At 39.6% G+C, this 21103-nt stretch overlaps 1 protein-coding gene and 1 pseudogene across 9 annotated transcripts in view; both read left to right on the forward strand.

Annotated features, from left to right (window-relative positions):
* Positions 1-21103, forward strand: part of SYNE2 (spectrin repeat containing nuclear envelope protein 2) — a 326900-nt gene that overhangs the window by 184938 nt on the left and 120859 nt on the right. For 8 of the 9 annotated variants that reach the window (XM_045901009.3, XM_045901011.3, XM_064571157.1 and 5 more), the window contains 6 exons: positions 4815-5080; positions 7411-7579; positions 9869-10024; positions 12565-12705; positions 15295-15477; positions 16248-16385. In XM_045901009.3, the coding sequence (XP_045756965.2) occupies positions 4815-5080; positions 7411-7579; positions 9869-10024; positions 12565-12705; positions 15295-15477; positions 16248-16385 (1053 nt within the window). The remainder of the gene's footprint in view (positions 1-4814; positions 5081-7410; positions 7580-9868; positions 10025-12564; positions 12706-15294; positions 15478-16247; positions 16386-21103) is intronic. The other variant, XM_045901014.3, reaches the window with a different exon arrangement.
* Positions 18-3460, forward strand: LOC123861684 (small ribosomal subunit protein uS14-like; annotated as a pseudogene).

A 21103-nucleotide genomic window follows, 5' to 3' on the forward strand; every position in this document is an offset into this window, starting at 1 on the left:
GTGCTTCGTTTTCAACAATCAATCCAGTTTCCTGGCAAATGTCATTTACATTGTTTTGTTACTTTCATTTTGTTCTTACATAAAACAAGTCCTCAACTGGTACCGTTTCTTTATATCATATATACGTAACACATAAATGTTATAGAGGTCAGGTCCAAGTAAAATAATCCCCAAGAAATGATTCAAATTCTTCCTTAATATAAGTGCTGTTTTTTTGGTATCAGGTAGTACTTATAAGTAAGTACTTGCTCATTTGGGCTTTAAAATCTTTATTGTGTATCTAAGTTAATCCCTCTTAAAATGACTGTCTCTACATAACACTAAAGGTTAGAATTAAGTAATATAATAATAACCAGCCAATTTTGAAGTTAACTACAATGGTTAACTATGGAAATTAACTCCAATTAATTGTTAACTGTGGACTTAAAAATATGTATGTTGCTCTTTCTGAAAACTCTTAAAGAAAACCTCCATAATATATATCAATTACAGATGTTAATTTAAGCATGATTCTTGATTTAAGCCATCACATATATTTAGAAAGAAAATTTAAAATAGTATAGTTATCTTAGGGTATCTTTCCAAAGGATCAGGTATAAATGAAGTACAAATCAGAACATTAAATGAAAACCCTTCTCTCTTGTTCATGCCAAAATTGCTGCTAAATTTACTTACGAGAGAAATACAATGAATCAATACTTGATTGGGGGTAGGTCACACTTTGGGATGTAAATGTTTAGCACTAGCATACTTTTCTGCTTAAAACTTGGTATTCTTACTTTTTGCCCCATTGCATCCAAGAGAGCGAGATGGGTCACCAACATCTCTACTGGAGCCATTGGAGAAAACTTGGCCGGGGTTCTCATTCTTGCCATGTCTGCTCAAACCAGCATGGTCTGATCTGGAAACGATGGCCTCAGTATGTGCCTCCAGTGTTTCCATCAGTACTGGGAGGATACAGGTTTCATTAAGTTGGATTAAGTGAACTTCCTTGAATGGGTCATCTAAGATACCTCCCTTACTGCAGATACCCAAGATACCTACCTTAATGCTACATAGAATACATAAAATAAAATATTTGTACATAAAATGAAAATACTTCACTTAAGAAAAGCAACTTGATATTCTTGAAAATGAATATTATTTTGGTTGTGCTAGTAGGGTTTGATTAGTAAATAGACTCTTGAATGTTAAAACTTGAAGAAACTTTGTAAGTTACTGCTGTTGGCCCCCTTCTTTCCTATTCGTGTTGTAACAGTTTATTATTGGGTTCCTGCAGTAGGCCGTGTGCTCCTAAGAAGGCAGTTCACACATGGTGCCACCAAGTCCTTGCATTGCTGTCAGGAGTTAAATATTATTACCATTTTATTGATGGGGATACTGAGGCACTGAGAGATTTCTGTTGGCACAAGACCTCCCAGCTAGTGATTGAGCTGGGACTGTGGACTGGGGCCACATCTGTTTTGCTCACTGCTGTAACTTTAGAATCTGACTGGGGCCTTGTGCTTAGTGGGCAGTTAGTGAATATTTCTTGAGAAACAGCTCTTCTCGAAACCCAGGTCTAGGCTAATTCTAAGCTTTTGTTCTCTCTATTTTACTACATTGTCTTTCTATTTGCAATTATACCTGATTAATTCAGACCCCATTCATTTAGAACTTTGTAATTATTCATAGAAGTATTTGACAATATCTGGTGACTGTTTTTCAAAGAGTAGCACAAACAAAATATGTGCTTGTGTAATAACAATAACAACTGTAACACTTAGTGGGCGGGAATGGAGCGTGTGTTGGGCAGAATTCTAAGCACTTTATATGTATTATCTATCATTTATTCTCACAAGAGTTCTATGAGCTGGATATTTTTATTTTATCCTCATTTTGTAGATGAGGAAAGTGAGACACAGGGAGATTGAGTAACTTGCCCAAATGCCCGAGTGGTAGAAGAGTCAAACTTATGCTCTGGTGTTTTTAAGGATGAAACTATCAACTTAAATGATATTTACACACACCGAATTGATGTAGGATTTTAAAATAGCTTGTATCCATTTACTAAAAATGATACCATCTAAACACCTGTACATGCAAGATCCTGTTAGCATGGTTGGTGCTTTGTGACAAAATGAATTTCTTTTTTTAAGATGTGGATAATAATATAATAATCCAGTATCTTTGTGGGATAAAGGTTTTGTATAAGTAGATTTTCAGAAACTTAAATGTTGTGTTTAAATTTGTAACTTAAAATACCAATTGAAATTTTGATTTGCCTTTTTCCGCCCCCCCCCCCGCCAAAATTTTACCTTCCTGTTTTCTTAAACAGTATCTGCTTGATTTAATTATTCATCTCTGGTTATTCAGTCATCATTTTTGTTTCAGTGATCATATGGGCTGGAATAAAGTCATGCTTTCAAAGATAATTGGAGGTATAAGGCGGGCTTCTTCCCCATGTACCAAAGTCCAAAAGACTTTTATTAGTTCCTGATTCTGCTGGTTATGGGTTTTTCAGTCTCCTTCACTCTGTTTACTTATGGTGCAACTATGGCTCCTTCTCCCTTTCTAGACTCTATAATTGACTGTGAACCTAAAAGTTTTATAACCATATTACTAGAATTCTGTGTCCAAGGGAAATCATTCAGGGGCTTCAGAGCTTCTTTTAGATGGAAGAGTGAATGCATAATTTTTGTAGCAACTATTTTACTGATTTGGGAGCTGTCTTCATCCTTTTTAGCATAAAGTTTGTTGAGTTTTGATGAACACAGTCACATGATCACCAATGAATCTAAATGAAGATTTAGAACATTTTCATCACCCCAGAAAGTTCTCTTGTGTAATCAGCCCCTTCTATCACCTCCAGCCCCTGACAACCATTAATCTGGCTTGCCATTTCCAGAATATCATATAAATGGCCTGGAGTAGTTTGTGCCTTTTGAGTCTGGCATCTTTTCACTAAGCATTATGCATGAGATGCATACATATTGCTGTTTGTATTAGTAGTTCATTTCTCTTAATTCCTGAGTAATACTGGACTGGGTTTGATTATCTGTCACAAGTTGAAGTATTATCTGGCTTTTGAGTAAAATTGTCCTAATAAAAATTATTCCCCCCTCCTTCCTTGTGTGCCCCTCCTTAATCACTTACCAACTTCCATCAGACAGCAGAGGCTGAAATGGGGCTCGTAGGCAGGTGGTTTATTTTGGAAAGTGATCTCAGGGAACAGGGGTGGAGGATGAGGAGAACTGGAATGAGAAAGGCCAGAACCTTTTGTTGCTTTACTCTTCTTGCATCGTGGTTGCTGTGGTGGCTCTTTTATGGTTATCACTGGCATGGAAGCACCAAGAGATGCTCCATTAAGTTCTGGGTTACGGACATACTTCTTTCAACTCTGATGTCTGTTAGAAACCCTACATGTACAATTATAATTATCTCTGACAATACAGCAGTTCCTTTCTTTGCTTGCTGGTTCTCTGGCAGGGAGGTTGCAAAACAACCCGGTGGAACCCTCTTATCTCATTCCCTGGTGGAAATGTAGCTGCCTGCCTAAGAACTAGCACTTCTAATCCAACTGAATTTAGGTTTGAGGTGGTTGAAAGCATACATTCTGTAACTAGGTCTTTTCGAGAGGGGCCATCTATACATATATCCATGTATTCTAGTGACCGGGGACTCAGTTGGATCATATGGCCCAAGTGGGAGGACAGCTTATATCATTGCGTGACCTGCTGCAGACCTCCCTCAACATTGGCAGCATTCTGATAAATGGGTCTGAGCGATATTCTCAAGGATAGCATATACTGCCTCCAAAATCCCAATGGACACATCCAGTGCTGGGCCTCTTTCTTAAAGGTAGAGGTACAGGATTGAACGACTTGATCTTTATGTTATGGAATTCTGGCATGCCCTAGACCACTGAGCTCCTGGAAACTTAATTTATGCTGGAATTCCTAAATTTTCATAGGCTTTATTTTTTACCCTTTGGCATCCAGGTTTTCATTTATCATTTCAATTAGCGTTGAATAAATGTAGTTGCCTGGTGTGATATTCTGTAATGTCAAGATTGCCAGATGCCTGACTCAGTTTGAACATTAGAGCAGGAGAATTGACAGGGTTAGGGCAGAATGTGGTAAATGTATGATGCAGCTAAGGTGAGGGCTGCAGTGTTTGAGGAGGTGCATTAGAGGGATCTGATTTTCTGTGTCTTCGTTCTGGGGTCAAGGATGATAGAACTCCATTTTGCTGATATGCGATGTTATGTATTTCTGGGTTCTGCACATCGCCATGTTGACAAATACATGATTAGTTAGGACTGCTTTCCTCTGGGTGTAGGTGTTAGGGTAACAAGGAAGTACTGGACTTACTTGTTTGAGCATAGAGGAATAGGATGTGAAAGAAAAGACCCCTGTAGAAAAATTACCCAGCAGTTAACCTTTTATATAGTAGTTGCAGTTTGGTGGAGCTCATTCTAACTGGCTTATAGATATCTCAAGAGAAATAACTGCTTTCTGCAACTGAAATCTGAAGGAGAGAGAAATTATTTATGAAAATATTCAACAGTGTTTCCTTCAGCTCACGACAGCAGTACTTCATTTTAATCTCATATCTGCATGATCAATGGCTGCGAACTCTGGGATTCCAATAGTGCAGGAGTAATATTCCCAGTTAGAGGAAGACAGATACACTTTGAGGGAGGATATGGCATTAGGAACCCTTTGAACAGCCAGTATACAAAAATTATGATGGCCAAGGTATATTTCAGCTCCTTAAATGGTCCGAGTACATTTTAGTTATTTCAGTTCTCTTTTTTTTGTTTGTTGAATTAGATTGAACGGGAAGCAATTATTTTAGATAATCTTCAAGAGGATCTCCCTGAAATTTCAAAAACAAAAGAGGCGGCCGCTACAGAAGAGCTTTGTGAGCTGCAAGACTCTTTATGCCATTACCAAGAAAATGTGGAGAAGCAGCAGCTGTTACTGACCTTACTTCTTCAGCGCATGAGAAGTATCCAGAATGCTCCCCAAAGCTTAGAGGCTATAAAGACGATTCCAGCATTTCAAGAGATTATATCGATGCAGGAACGATGCAACAAGTAAGACTTACGAAAAACTGTTTGGGAAACGTGCCTGACAATTCAGGCTTAAAATTTAGAAAATACTGGATTTTGAAAATATAAAAATATAGCATAATGACAAATGATATGATAGATTTGGGTTAACGCAGAAAAGTATAAAAAGGGTTGGAATGGTACATACCCTGTGGAAGACAGTATGGAGGTTCCTCACAAGATTAAAAATAGAAATACCATATGCTCCAAGAATCCCACTATTGGGTATTTGCCCAGGGAAAATGAAAACGTTACCTCGAAAGATACGTGCACCCCTATGTTTATTGCAGTATTATTTACAATAGCCAAGACATGGAAGCAACCAAAGTGTCCATCAATAGACAAAAGGATAAGGAAAATATGGTATATGTACCCAATGAAATACTACACAGCCATAGAAAAGGATAAGATCATGCCACTTGAGACCAACATGAATGGACCTAGAGGGTATTATACTAAGTGAAATAAGTCAATCTGAGAAAGACAAATACCATATGACTTCACTCATAAACTGGATCTCAAAAAAAAAAAGAATAAACAAACAATAAACAAAGCAGAACTGGAGGGGAGGGAGGGAGGTGGATGGGCAAAATGGGTGAAGGGGAGTGGGAGATATAGGCCTTTAGTTACGGACTAAGTCGGAATAAAAAGCAGATCATAAGGAATATAGTCAATTTAATAGCGATGTAATGGGACAGATAGTGGCTATGCTTGTGGTGATTATAGAATAATGTATAAACCTGTCCAATCACTACATTGTACACCAGAAACAAATGTAGCGTTGTGTGTCAACTATACTCAAGAAAAGTGGGGGGGGGTGGAAAAGATTAATAACAATAAAAACAAGCATATGTTCTCCATCCTGGTATCATTGAGGATGAATATCCTTTGAGTTTTTTTCTTAATGTTTGCTGTTTTTCTATTCTAGTAATATATATTCACTATAGGAAGTTTAGGGAATGTGGAAAATTATAAAGATTAATATAAACCCCCCTTTAATTTTACCATTCAACAATAATCACTGCCAATCACTCATCTTTTTTCCTATGATTGTATTTTTTTTTTAAGATTTTATTTATTTAATCGACAGAGAGAGATAGTGAGAGAGGTAACACAAGCAGGGGGAGTGGGAGAGGGAGAAGCAGGCTTCCCGCTGAGCAGGGAGCCCGATGCGGGGCTTGATCCCAGGACCCTGGGATCATGACCCGAGCCGAAGGCAGTCACTTAACCAACTGAGCCACCCAGGCGCCCCCCATGATTGTATTTTTAAACAAATTATGATCATAATACTATACTGTTTTGTTGTCTGCTAAATGATTTATCAGCATATCATGTTACCTATGCCATTAAATGTTCCTTAAAACATAACTATGTAATATTTCACATGTGAATATGCCATAATTTATTTAACCAAAGCCCTAATATAGAACTTTTAAATTATACATAATTTTTTTTTTACTTTTGTAAAAACACTATAGTGAATATTCTTATGCTAGAATCTCTGTCTGCGTCTATGATTAATTCTTCAAGAAAGACGCCAAGAAGTAGAATGATTGGGTCAAAGGATATAATGTATTTACGGCTAGATATACTTACCAAATAACTCTCAGGAAAGATTGTACCCTCTTAAACTTCTCCACTAATAAGGTGGCTACATCCACAGCAAATGGGGTCGGTTGAGATAAAAAGGCGAATGGGGTCATCTATCCCCAAAAGCCCACCCGTGACTCCATTCTCACCTCTAGGTCATATTCAGTTGAACTTGAGGATCACATGGAGAAAGTAGGATGGAGAGAGCAATTGGAATGTAAAGTGTGAAAAGCGGATTTTTTTTATTCTTATGTTAATCCTCATACATTACATCATTAGTTTTAGATGTAGTGTTCCATGATTCATTGTTTGTGCATAACACCCTGTGCTCCATGCAGAATGTGCCCTCCTCAATACCCACCACCAGGCTAACCCATCCTCCCACCCCCCTCCCCTCTAGAACCCTCAGTTTGTTTTTCAGAGTCCATCGTCTCTCATGGTTCGTCTACCCCTCCGATTTCCCCCCCTTCATTCTTCCCCTCCTGCTACCTTCTTCTTCTTGAAAAGAGGATATTTTGAGATGAAAGTTTAGAGAGGTTTTTGATTGAGTGATAGAATTTGGTATATGTTTGTGTATGTAGTAAATAAATCATTGAAAACTGGTACTTTTTGCTCAGGAAAAAATATCTTCTTTTGTGAATTATGCAGACATTGTGTTAATTGTTGAACTAAAACTATCTCACAAGAGAGCAGGATAGAGACACTATTTTGATGTTGTATGTTAGGCTTTTTCAGAAAGCTCAAGAAAATAAGGAATTGTTGGAGAATGAAATCCAAGAAAGACATTCTTTCACAAAAGAAATAATTACTTTGAAGAATTTATTTCAACAGACTGCAACTTCTTTTCAAAATATGGAATTACAAGACCACCCAGAAAAGGCAGAACAGTTTGAGGTAAGTGAGGAATGAAGTGAGGAACCAGTGAATGTGGCCGACACAGGTCTGCAGTCTTGAATCCAAAGTCCTTGGGGCAGAGGTAACTTTGTGACTGGAGTGGAGGGAGGGAGTGGTCCAGGAGAGAGGAAAGCACATGCAAAGGCCCTGTGGCATGGTATGGGCCAAGCCATAAGAGATCACTGTGGCTAGAGTGCAGAGAATAAAGTTGAGAGCAGGGAGGTAGGCCAGGCTGGACCCAGCAGTCCTTTTTCAGTGGCTTTTCAGGTGTGTTTGGTGAACAGGGGCCCCAGAGCATTATTGAGTAGGGTGTTAAGACTACTGACTTTAGTAGGATGTATGATTTATCTCTGATAGGGGTGCAACTGTTTTTACTCCCAACACTTCTGGCACCAAATGTGTGGGGGTTTTCCCCCAAGTCTCTCGAAGCCAACTAGGTGTCCTACAATTCAGTTCAACAGTAACACTAACTAGCAGGAGTTAGCACAGACCACACAGATTAAGGGCTCACTCCCGCAAGACCACCCTCATTTCAGAAGCCAGTCACAAGTCCTGGGCCTCCTATAATTCTGACTGACTCGCTATCGATCAGGGGTTCCCATGACCCCCTCCTCAGGTTTAATAATTTACTAGAACAGCTTATAGAAGTCAGGAAAGCACTTTACTATTACTGGTAAAGGATACAACTGGGAATCAGCCAATAAAAGAGATGCATGGAGCAAGGTAAGTGGGTAGTCCAGGCCCTCTCTGGGTGTACCACTCTCCCAGCACCAACTCCAGATTCTCCATACCTCACTGATCAGGGGTTTTTATGGTAGTTCCATTATGGAGGCATGATTGGTTAAATCATTGGCCGTTGATAATTAACTCAACTTCAGTGCTTCGCCCCACCCTAGAGGTTGGGAATTGGGGCTGAAAGTTCCAACCCTCTAATCACATGATTGGTTCCTCTGGCAACCAGGCCCCATCCTGAATCTCTCTAGAGGCGCCCCAAGAGTCATTCATTAGCATAAACTCAGGTGTGGTTGAAAAGGGCTTGTTATAACAAAAGACACTCCTCTTACTCCTATCCAGGAAATTCCAAGGGTCTTAGAAGCTGTTCAGGAGCCAGGGATGACAACCAAATATATCTCTTAAATCTCACTATCACAAGGACTGTGCACATCCTCCTGTGTTATTTGGGACCTCATTTTTTAAGAATGATTCCCGCCCAATGGTAACAAGCAAAATCGGCAATTGGAAGTTTACTCCCGAGTCACGCGCTGTTGTTAATCAGAGCTCAGTGTTGATAGAGGGAACTTACTCTCCCTCACCATGGGGAAGTTATCTGTGTGTAGCTCTGAATGAAGACCTATACTCTGACTAGGTCTAGATAAAACAGGATGGCACTGTACTTCAAACTCCACCTTTGTCTGAATGGCATTGTTCTCTAACTTTCCATCTCTAGATTTGTTTTCGCTGAGGGTTAAGAAAAAGAAAACAGTGGCACATCATGGAGTCATTCAAATTGTAATCATTCTTCAGTGCGGTGACTCAACCCATTAACACGAATAAGGCTACTGAACAGCTACTGTAAAAACAAAACAAACCCCAAAAAACCACAGTAAAGTCAAGAAGTATTTTTCCACTTGATCTTTGGGAAACTTTCCCAAACAAATGAGTTTCTCCTTTATAATTAGTGCAGGAGAACGTAGATCAGATTTTGTTTCTAGGCCACAGCCAATAGACTATTGGTTCAGGTTTCTTTTATCTCCTGAAACCCACATTCTTTGCAGGGAACTGGAACCCTCCCTTTTGAAAGAAGTCGGCTCTGCTGGGCTGTCTAATTACATGAAAGCAGACACTTGCGCTTCGAGCCTAGGGCTTTTAGTGGCCTTGAATCATTGTGATGATAATGTAGGAAGAAGCAGAAATGGCAACAAGTTAATAACAACAACAACAAAACTTCTTTGAAACTTTTTTGCTACTTGGAGCTTTTTAGATCAAGACTGCAACGGAGATAGTTAAATCCTAGAGGTGCTTTAGAAGCAGGAGATGTTGTAATGTCTTTTGAGGACAATGGTTTGACACTATGAAGAGGTATCAAGTTTAATTCTTACACACTAGGAAGCATCATCTGACCAAACTGAGTATCTCTCGGGCCTTAATCGGCTTGTATCAGTAGTGAGGCTTTGTCATGCAAAGTGTGCTCATTTAAATCATAAGGATGTGCTGGAAAGCTGCTTTCACTTTTAGAGTTAAACTTTTTCCCCTTTCTGTGCCTATTTGAAACTCTCTTGATGATTTTAGGAGCTTCAAAGCATTTTTAAGAAAGGGAAGCTAACTTTTGAGAATATTATGGAAAAACTACGAATCAAGTATTCTGAAATGTACACCCTAGTCCCTGCAGAGATTGACTCCCAGGTGGAAGAATGCAGAAAAGCTTTAGAAGACATAGATGAGAAGGTAATAATCCTTTGTATTAGTGTTATTATTTATGAGTTGAATGGGTATAAAGAAAAGATCATGTAATGTCACATTTTCATTTGCCCTGATTTCAGCTATGACTGTTTTTAGAGTTTAGATAAGTGATAATTTTGTGTATTGAATATGGAGATAAAATTGCTCTAAATAAGTGACAAATAACAGAATTAGATAATGTATTTATTTTTAGTTGTCAAGATGCTTAGCTTTTCTTTTCTTGCATTTAAAAGCAGAATTATAGATTAGCTTTTACTTGGCTTTTTTTTTTTAACTGGAGAATCACTTTAAAATATTGGACATGAATAATACTTTGCTTTAAAACTTACTGCCTGTGAATGTTTTGAAATTGCAACCAAGGACAGTAAGAATATAAATTTCACAACTCACTAGGAATAGCATTTAACACACACTATCTTTTTGATGGTGGCAACACAGTTCTCACAGAACATACCTGAGCAAATCTTTTTCCCCAAATGGATGAATCTGAAGATTGGAAGAAAGAGTGGGAAATGTTTCATAGTACTGGAGACCCAGGAGTTTAGCAAGACAAATTTATTTGATTATAGAAAGGCAGCTTACATCCAACGGAACAAAATTCTCTTTGGTCCAGAAGGACTTTTGTATTGCTTTCAGGGATCATTTCTATAGTTTGTATTGCTTTTTGAAATCTGGGGTACCTCTAACTTAATACAATAGATTTTAAATGCAAACAAACATACAAAAAATTGTATTTCAAACTCAGTTAACTTCTTTGACAGATTTCTCAGGAAAATCTGACCCATGAAAAAACATGTAGGCTCCTAATATATATTTCTAAGAAATTTCGTTGATTTAACACACAAAAACTGTTATGAGGTGCTTTCTCAAGAATCATGCACTATTGATTTTAAGACAATACTAAAGGTTTTGAGAGCAGGTAAGTTTGTTTCCATGAATACTTCATGTGAAAATCGCTAACAAAGGGAATAATCAAAATCAATTTTAAATGTAGGGGTTGAAAGTTTCAGTGGTAACTTGTATGTTTGTAACAAATAGCAACTGATTTTTATTGTTAGATGTATCTGGAGGATCCAGGCAGACTCAGAACCATTTGGTGTAATTCGGAGGGCTGCTTACTTTTCCTAAATCATGGTCTCTCCTAATGTACCTAAATTATATGCTTTTCTGCCAAGGGAATAACTGCCCCAAGGATCAGAAAACTTCACTTTGTAGTAATTTGTTACATAGCAATAAAAAGCTGTTACAGCAATTTAAAAACTAACATAGGATTAATTTTTTTTCCTAAAAATCTCGACTGCGTTATGGTCTGTGGAATAAAAACATTTTATAAAAGTATCAACATCCTGAAATGTGAAAAAGAGCCTGGGATTCCAGAGTCTGGTGACTCAGGGCTTTTCAGGACAAGTTCAACTGCTGCCTTGATTCGTGACCTTAAGCGAGTGTTTAGTTTCTGCATCTGTGTACTATCTGCACTGAAAGGTTTTAGTCTTTTTTTTTTTTTAATTTATTTATTCATAAGAGAGAGAGAGAGGCAGAGGGAGAAGCAGGCTCCCCGCTGAGCAGGGAGCCCGATGCGGGACTCGATCCCAGGATCCTGGGATCATGACCTGAGCCGAAGGCAGCCGCTTAACCATCTGAGCCACCCAGGCGCCCCTGAAAGGTTTTAGTCTTAATGGTTATACAGATATAGTCGTTTTTAAAAGGGTTACAGGATTATACACAAGCATAAAGTATTATTTGGTTATTTAGTAGCTGCTGGGAGAAAGCCTTATCAACATAGCCTTAAAAAAAAAAAAAAAACCAAGAACAAGAACTAATCAGGTATTTGAAAAATGACATAGTCAACATTCATCTGTTATCATTCCTAGCCCAAGTTATTTTCTTAAAAAATCATTCAGATAAAAAAATTACACTGTTTAGCAGCTAGATTTCTGATTGCTGTGAAAACATAATACTAGAAACATTCACACAGAGAAAAACTAAGCTTTGTGCATCCTCAAGGAAGAGCGAGTTTTAGGTTATTTCACCCAAATGAATATTACGGTGGGGATTAGATTTTTTTAAGTCAGCTTGAGAATAAGTTAGGTTTTATTGAAAACAGTGCTGTGCAGGGGTCTTTCTCATAAAATGAGAGACTGTATAATGAACGCTTATCCCCCTTGAATTTTTTCATATCATTTGCTCCATTGGGGTATGTCTCAGACAGTACACTCATAGTTTGAGTGTACTCCGCACAGATCTGTAGTACATACTGTGGATTACATTCAACAAATTTTTGTTTGTTGATTTTATTTTCCTTTTTTTTTAGATTGGATTTAAAAGGTCAGGTCAGCACAGGCACCATTTCCTAGTCTGCTAATCTACTCTCTCATTAACGTATTAGCTAGTAGGGTTTGGGATGTTCCCCCTAGCCTATAAATAAAATTGCCTAACAGTGTGACTATCCATTTTGCCACCTGAACCTGTGGCTAGAGTATTGAAGACGTCTGTGAGCCAAATATGTCTTTCTTTCATTGTAACAGATTAGTAATGAAGTTTTGAAAAGTTCACCCTCATATACAATGAGTAGGAAAATAGAGGAAATTAACAATGGGCTTCACAATGTTGAAAAGATGCTGCAGCAGAAAAGCAAAAATATTGAGAAAGCTCAAGAAATTCAAAAGGTAACACCCTCCTTTAATTTCCCTCTGCATTTGGTGTTCCTCCTGTTCCTCAGTCCTCAGGGTGTGCTCTATGGGATGAATCCAAAGCACAGAGATCCTAATCCAGATCCACAGGGTCCCCCTAACTGAGTGTCCCCTGCAGAAGCTTGGTGGAGGAAGTTGCATTTAAGAACTGTTCTCAGGTTGAATCTCAGATCTGTACCTCTGAAACAAATAATGCAATATATGTTAAAAAAAAAAAAGAAGAAGGTAGCGGGAGGGGAAGAATGAAGCGGGGGAAATCGGAGGGGTAGACGAACCATGAGAGACGATGGACTCTGAAAAACAAACAGGGTTCTAGAGGGGAGGGGGGTGGGAGGATGGGTTAGCCTGGTGGTGGGTATTGAGGAGGGCACATTCTGCATGGAGCACTGGGTGTTAGGCACAAACAATGAATCATGGAACACTTCATCTAAAACTAATGATGTAATGTATGGGGATTAACATAAGAATTAAAAAAAAAAAAGAACTGTTCTCAGTTGTTGGTTTTTTTTGGGGGGAGGAGGAGCAGAGGGAGAGGGTGGGGGAGACTCCCAAGCAGGCTCCATGCCCAACACAGAACCTCACAACCCTGAGATCATGACCTGAGCCGAAACCAAGTGTCGGACACTTAACTGACTGAGCCATCCAGGCTCCCCAAGAACTGTTCTCAGTTTTTCCATGGTGGGAATATGCCTGAACCCCTGAGAGCCTGCAGTTGTGAACTAGCCTTTTCACAAGTAAAGGAGAGTAATGACCTTATCCTGGGAAGACTGATATAAAAAAATATTATATATAAATATCAAATATAAAAAACAAAGCTAACATGTTTCTATGTTTGAGCATTTCTTGGAGTCTTTGTTTTCTAAGATGGATTAACATGGGGAATATAATACAGAACATTTCTGAAACGTATTTGATTAAAAAATATATTTCAATAGGATTTGAATAGAATTAACAGCTTTTCTTTAGACTACAAGGAGAAACAGGAAAATAGAAATTCCAAATTTATTTTCCTTGTAAAATATCTTAGGAAATCAAGTGTTAGGTAAAACTGTATATAAGCATGATTTTCTACCATTAACTCCCTAGTAAACTTAAGCATGTGGAAAGCATTCTTACTCTAATCTAAATTTTAAGGAAGTATTTTATATGAATGGAGACTTTTAAAAATAGGTTAGAATATGCCTCACCATTGGACGAAATCTTGATTCTTTTTTTTTTTTTTTAAGATTTTATTTATTGGGCGCCTGGGTGGCTCAGTTGGTTAAGCAACTGCCTTCGGCTCAGGTCATGATCCTGGAGTCCCGGGATCGAGTCCCGCATCGGGCTCCCTGCTCGGCGGGGAGTCTGCTTCTCCCTCTGACCCTCCTCCCTCTCATGCTCTCTGTCTCTCATTCTCTGTGTCTCAAAAAAATAAATAAAATCTTTAAAAAAAAAAAAGATTTTATTTATTTGACAGAGAGAGACAGTGAGAGAAGGAACACAAGCAGGGGGAGTAGGAGAGGGGAGAAGCAGGCGTCCCACAGAGCAGGGAGCCCAATGCGGGGCTTGATCCCAGGACCCTGGGATCGTGACCTGAGCTGAAGGCAGACGCTTAACAACTGAGCCACCCAGGCATCCCTTGATTCTTAATAAGTAGAGGAACCTAAAGTACATTTTTCCTATTTCTAAAAATTTGGTTCTTAAGCAAATATTAAATAAGAATTAAATATTTTACCTTTGAGGGCGCCTGAGTGGCTCAGTTGGTTAAGCGACTGCCTTTGGCTCAGGTCATGATCCTGGAGTCCCGGGATCGAGTCCCGCATCGGGCTCCCTGCTCAGCAGGAGTCTGCGTCTCCCTCTGACCCTCCTCCCTCTCATGCTCTCTGTCTCTCATTCTCTCTGTCTCAAATAAATAAAATCTTAAAAAAAAAAAAAAAATTGTACCTTTGAGAGTTTCTCTGACCACGCAAGTCCAGGTTTGAATCCAATCTACTGGATTCTTGAAGCCAAAAGCAGTCACTAAATTTTTTCCCACTGCATTAATCCTAAGTCAAAACTTTTTGTTAGTTTTATTTTTATACTTTTTTTTTTTTTTAAAGTAGGCTCCATGCCCAATGTGGAGCCCAATGCAGGCTTGAACTCAAGACCCTGAGATCAAGACCTGAGCTAAAACCAACTGAGCCACCCACACACCCCTATTTTTACACTTAATGAAATTGTTTTCTAGATTAAATACACACACATATATATATGGTCTAAAAAGTTTCAGGTATAACATAATGTTACCTCATCACTCTTGAAAGAGTAGGGTTATATTGACCTTGTTTGGTGTCATTTGTCTCTGGAAATGTCCAGGTCTCTCTGCACTCTTGCAGCTAATTCTGTACCTGAAACGAATACAGTTAGACTAAGAGACCTCAGAAAAGGTGTTTTTCAGTTTAGGTCACAAGTGGTTTCTGGGCATAAGTGAAATAGCGTGCCTGTGATGTTTTAGTAGCATTCACAAGTGCAAATACGGTGCAAAAGCTAGGAATTAACACGAGTCAGGGCCTCTGCATTCAAAGTGACTATGATTTCCTTCTCCAGAAAATGTGGGACGAGCTAGACCTCTGGCATTCCAAGCTAAATGAGCTGGATTCTGAAGTGCAGGACATTGTTGAACAGGATCCAGGACAGGCTCAAGAATGGATGGATAACTTGATGATTCCTTTCCAGCAGTATCAGCAAGTCTCACAGAGAGCGGAATCTAGAACCTCACAGTTAAATAAGGTATGAGAGTAACACGTGATAACTACCCTTAGCTTGCGGTACTGAGAAGGCTTTGAAACAAAATGAAAGTAGATATTCAGAGACAGCCAGTTTCTCTTCAATTGCCAGTTTAAGGTACTGAAGCTAGAGCCACACGACAGGTTCAGGTGGGCACCGGGAGGATAGATTTAACAGCTGACACCAGCAGGAAGTCTGCCTGGACAGGCGGAAGCAAGTGTCCAGAAGAAGCCAGACTGCTGCAAGAGTCCAGCTGAGCATTGGGCTTCCCAGTAGGTCATGGGCATTTCCGACAGGCAATCTCAAGAATCCCTGAGGGGAGCCAGCCACAAGAAAGAATGTCATTCAGGAACAAGACACTGTCTCCCACCTTTCCAAGTAGGGGTCGTGGTGGGTGAGTTGTACATGTGATCTAGCAAGAACGAGGCAGGAGCCTAGGCCCAGACGAACTGGGATATTAGAGGAAAAGGCCCCGTATGGGAGGACAAAACTCAAATCCAGTTTTGAGAATGAAGCATAAAATGGGAACCAGACGAGTTGCAAGGCTACCTGAGAACTGTTACTGAGACCCAGAGCATTAGGGTAGAACTTCTTAAGTCCTTTCCATGTATGGTCAGGATTATTTGTCTTAAAAGTTAGAAAGGTCAAAACCTGGAGGGTGTGGGCGAGTCCCCCCAGGCACGGCCTGATTAGCAGTAACAAATTCTTCATTCAAGACTCCTTTGACTCAAGGAGAAGGTGTCCGACTCTTTGCTACGGCCTCTCTTTCACAGGCTACAATTAAGATGGAGGAATATCACGACCTTTTGAGGAGTACTGAGGCTTGGATAGAAAATACTGGCCGTTTGCTGGCCAATCCTGCTGACTATGATTCTTCAAAGGCGCTGAGTCAGCACGCCAGCACCCTTCAGGTGAGTGTTCTTTCTGCGTTCCCTGAGGGTCCTAAAATCTACATAATGGTTCGTGGTCTAGCTGACTATCATGGTGCTTTTTTCCCCTTCTTTCCCGAAAAACAACCTTATCTTCAACCATGCCAGATGGTAGAAGGAAGCTTGGAAGAGTGGCAGGCTCTAGACAGAAATTTTGGAGACAGGATCTAGTTCTTTCTGTCCTGACTCTTTGGGTAATTTACTGTTTTCCTCTGTGGGCCTCAGTTTCCCCTATCTGTGAAGAAAGAATGTTGCAGTGATTGGTGTTGATGGTTTTGGTCAACAGAATTCTAAGATGGCTCCCAATATTGCTGTCCGCTGATGTACACAACTGTGTAACCCCGTCCTGCTAAGTGCAGGCAGGGATAGGAGAGTATGTGATGAATTAGCCACTCTATTAATTAGGTTACAGTATATGGCTAAGGTAATGGGTTAGTCACTCCCTTGAATAAATGATTAATCATGGCTATATGATTATAGACTCCCTGAAAGCACACTGGAGAGTTCTCCAGCTGGCTTGATGAAGTGAGCTGCGATATTAGGGGAGGGCCATGGGGCTAGGACCCTCGGGCAGCCTTTAGAAGCCGAGAGTGACCCCCACCCCCAACCCCCCAGTCAGTAGCCAGCAGGAAAAGTGAGATCTCAGCCCTACAACTGAATTCTCCCAACAACCTAAGTGAACTTGGAAGAGAAACCTGTGCTCCAGATGGCACCTTGATCTCAGCCTGTGATAGCCTTTGATAGCCAAGGACCCTCCTAAGCTATGCCTGTACTCAAGTCATGGAAACTAGGAGATCATACATTTGTTTTATTTTAAGCCACGAAGTTTGTGGCAATTAGTTACACAGCATTAGAAAACTAATCCATAGTTCCTTCCAGTTACAGCATGCTGTGATTCCAAACATTCTGTCATTTTGGTGCCCGATGGCTCCATGCTAGCTTACAAAGACCAAACAAATGAGGGTATTTTCTTACCTGGTGCCATGACTAAAAGAGATCTTGCAGATGCCAAGTATTGGCTTAAGTTTTACTGTGAAGGCGTATTTCCTTCTCTCATATTATTCAACCACAAGAAAGAATCTCTTAGGAAAAGGTTTATTCTATCACAATTTTTAGAATAATCAGACCTCAACGTTGATCCAGCTCCTTTTTATATCTTTAGACTAGCACAATATATTCCCAAGAGAACAGCTGACTTCATACCTCCCTGATGTTTGAGATTTGTTGGCCCCTTTTGCCCTGTGATTGCCTTGTGGTAACTGTTACAAAGATGCCGTCTTTCAGCCACTTGTTTCTTTCTTCCCCTTGCCTGTAATTTCTGCCCCCACCTCTCGGGCTGGCTTTCCATGTCCCCATAGCATGTCCTCTTTTATTTTAAGTTGCCTGTATTTTTTACCATTTTCAAGGAGTTTGCAAAGACAGAAAAGAGGAATTAATACTCTTTTCCTTAGATGCCTGTTCTGAGTTAAAAAAATTTTTTTGTCAAGAGTGAACTCAAGAGGTGCCTGGGTGGCTCAGTTGGTTAAGTGTCTGCCCTTTAGCTCAGGTCATGTTATCAGGGTCCTAGGATCGAGCCCCGCATTGGGCTTCTCTGCTCAGCGGGGAGCCTGGTTCTCCCTCTCCCTCTGCCGCTCCCCCTGCTCATGCTCTCTTGCTCTCTGTCAAATAAATAAATGGAATCTTTAAAAAAAGAGTGAACTCAGGCAAAAGCATCTAGACTTTTGCTACCTTCTACTGACACAAATGTAATGTGTAGAAGTATCTCTTAAACTGTTCAGAACATCCTAATTTGCTGGCCTTGGTTTATGAACTAGAACTTAGTGGAACTCTAGTTTATGAGCTAGAGGAAGTAAGCACAAAGGGAGGTTGATTTACCTCAGAAAGCATCCTCATAAATCCTTCAATGGGAAATAAGTCTCAAACAACTAGTTATGTGAAATTCCCATTTTTTTCCTATTTTGAAAATAGTTGTCCTATTTTTAAGATATCCTTTTCTATTTTTCTAGCATTACCAGGCATTGATTTTTTTTTTTTAAAGATTTTATTTATTTATTTGAGAGAGAGAATGAGAGAGAGAGTGAACATGAGAGGTGAGAGGGTCAGAGGGAGAAGCAGACTCCCTGCCGAGCAGGGAGCCCGATGCGGGACTCGATCCAGGGACTCCAGGATCATGACCTGAGCCGAAGGCAGTCGCTTAACCAACTGAGCCACCCAGGCGCCCCTGATTTTTTTTTTAAAGATTTTGTTTATTTATTTATTTGACAGAGAGAAAGAGAGAGAGCACAAGTAGGCAGAGCAGCAGGGAGAGGGAGAGGGAGAAGCAGGCTCCCCGCCGAGCAGGGAGCCCGATGTGGGGCTTGATCCCAGGACCCTGGGATCATGACTTGAGCCAAAGGAGATGCTTAACCAACTGAGCCACCCAGGCATCCCAAGATTTCTGTTTTAGTTGCACTATAACCTTCTACCTGGATTGTATTTGTTAATATAGGTTTTTATAACCCAAAGATGATTCTAGAAAGACGGCTGTTTTAATTAAGAATCGTTGAAACATAAATTGTCATTGTAAAAATAGAAAAACAACTTTTTTAATAAATTTCATCAAGGTATAATTTACATATAGTAAAATACATCATATATATGTGTATATATATGTACATACATATATAGATAAATATATATATTTTAAAGTAAACTCTATACCCAATGTGGGGCTTGAACTTATGACCCCAAGATTAAGAGTTGCATGCGCTACCACCTAAGCCCACCAGGTGCGCCAAAATACACCTATTTTAAGTGTGCGACTAGATGAATTTTGATGAGGGTATACAATTGTGTAACCACCACCACCATCAATATAAAGGACATCTCCATCACCCCAAAAAGTTTCCTCTGTCTCCTGCAGTCAGTCCCCTTTCACCGATCTTTAGCCCTATGAATCACTCACTCACTGTTTTCTATTAATATAGCTTGGCCTTTTCCACAATGTCCTATAAATAGAATCATACAATATGTATCTTTTATACCTGACTTCTTTTACTTGGCATAATGTTTTCAAGATTCATCCAGGTTGTTAATGTTTATAGATAGTTCATTGTTTTGCTTGGTGAGTAGTGTCCCATTTATGGAAATATGCAATATGTTAATCCCTTCACCAGTTAACGGACATTTGGCTTGTTTCAAGTTTGGGGCTGTGCTAGGTTAGAAGCTTAAGACAATAGACATTGATTACCTCCGTTTCTGTGGGTCAGGAATTCAGGCATGGCTTAGCTGAGTGCCTCTGGCTCAAGGTCTCATAAGAATGCAGTCAAGCCTCAGTTTGGGTGAGGGAAAAGACAGGATGCACTTCCAAGGTCATTCACTTGGCTATTAGCAGGCCTCAGAAGATGTACTTCCATGTACAGACATGTGGCCCTCTGCCACAAGGCTGCCTCATGGCATGGTAGTTGACTTTCCTCACTATGAACAATCTAAAAGAGGGAGCCCCCAGGACAAAAACAGTCTTTTTATAACCTAATCTTGGAAGTGACATCTCAGTAAGTAAATCAGTAAAGCCAATAGTAAATAAGCAAGTAAATCAGTAAGCCCAGCCTACCTTCAAAGGAGCTGATTATAAGGGCATGGATATCAGGAGGTGGGGATTAGGAGGGTCCATTTAGGAGCTCCCCATCACAGGCTACTGTGAGCAAAGCTGCTGTGAACGTTCATATACAGATCTTTGTGTGGATGTATGTCTTCATGTCATATCATTTGGTAAATACCTAGGAGTGTGATTGCTGGCTTTTATATAAGTATTTAACTGAATAAGAAACTGTCAAATTGTTTTCCAAAATGGCTGGACTATTTTCAGCCCCCTGACCATGTGAGTTCTAATTGCTCCATGTTCTCATCTTCACTTGATGGTATCTGTCTTTTAAATTTTAGCCATTCTAGTGATATGTGGTGGTATCTCATGGGATGGTTTAAATGGCCTTTCTTTATGAGTAACTACTTATTTATTTGAATGTAATTTACTTATGTGTTTGTCATTTGTATACTTCCTTTGTGATATGTCTTGAATTTTTTAATTGGGCTGTTTGTCTTTCTATTATTGAATTGTAAATGTTATTTATAAAATATTCTAAAAACCAACCCTTTATCAGATATATGATTTACAAATACTCTCCTGGTCTGTGGCTTGCCTTTTCATTCTCACTCTTGTCTTTCAGAGAGCAAATGTTAGGTATTTGATGGAGTCCAATTTATCAATATTTTTCTTTTATGGCTTAGCCTTTTGTGTTGTATCTAAGGAGTCTTTACCTAACCCAGGGTCACAAGGGTCTCCTCCTGTCTTTTCTTCTAGAAATTTTATAGTTTTAACTCTTAGATCAATTTCAAGTTTGTTTTTGAATATGGTATGAAGGTTCATTTTTTTCTATGGGTTCCGAGTGTTCCAGCACCATTTGTTGAAAAGACTCACCACTGAATTACTTTGGTGCCTTATTTAAAATCAACTGCCTTGGGGTGCCTGGGTGGCTCAGTCCCTAAGCGTCTGCCTTTGGCTTGGGTCATGATCCCAGGGTCCTGGGATTGAGCCTCACATCGGGCTCCTTGCTCGGTGGGGAACCTGCTTCTCCCTCTCCCACTTTCCCTGCTTGTGTTCCTTCTCTTGCTGTGTCTTTCTCTGTCAAATAAATAAATAAAATCTTAAAAACATAAAAAAA

Source organism: Mirounga angustirostris, unplaced genomic scaffold, assembly GCF_029215605.1.
Source record: "Mirounga angustirostris isolate CCGP_5_RB_7025 unplaced genomic scaffold, mMirAng1.0.hap1 SCAF_9, whole genome shotgun sequence".
Lineage (NCBI taxonomy): Eukaryota > Metazoa > Chordata > Mammalia > Carnivora > Phocidae > Mirounga > Mirounga angustirostris.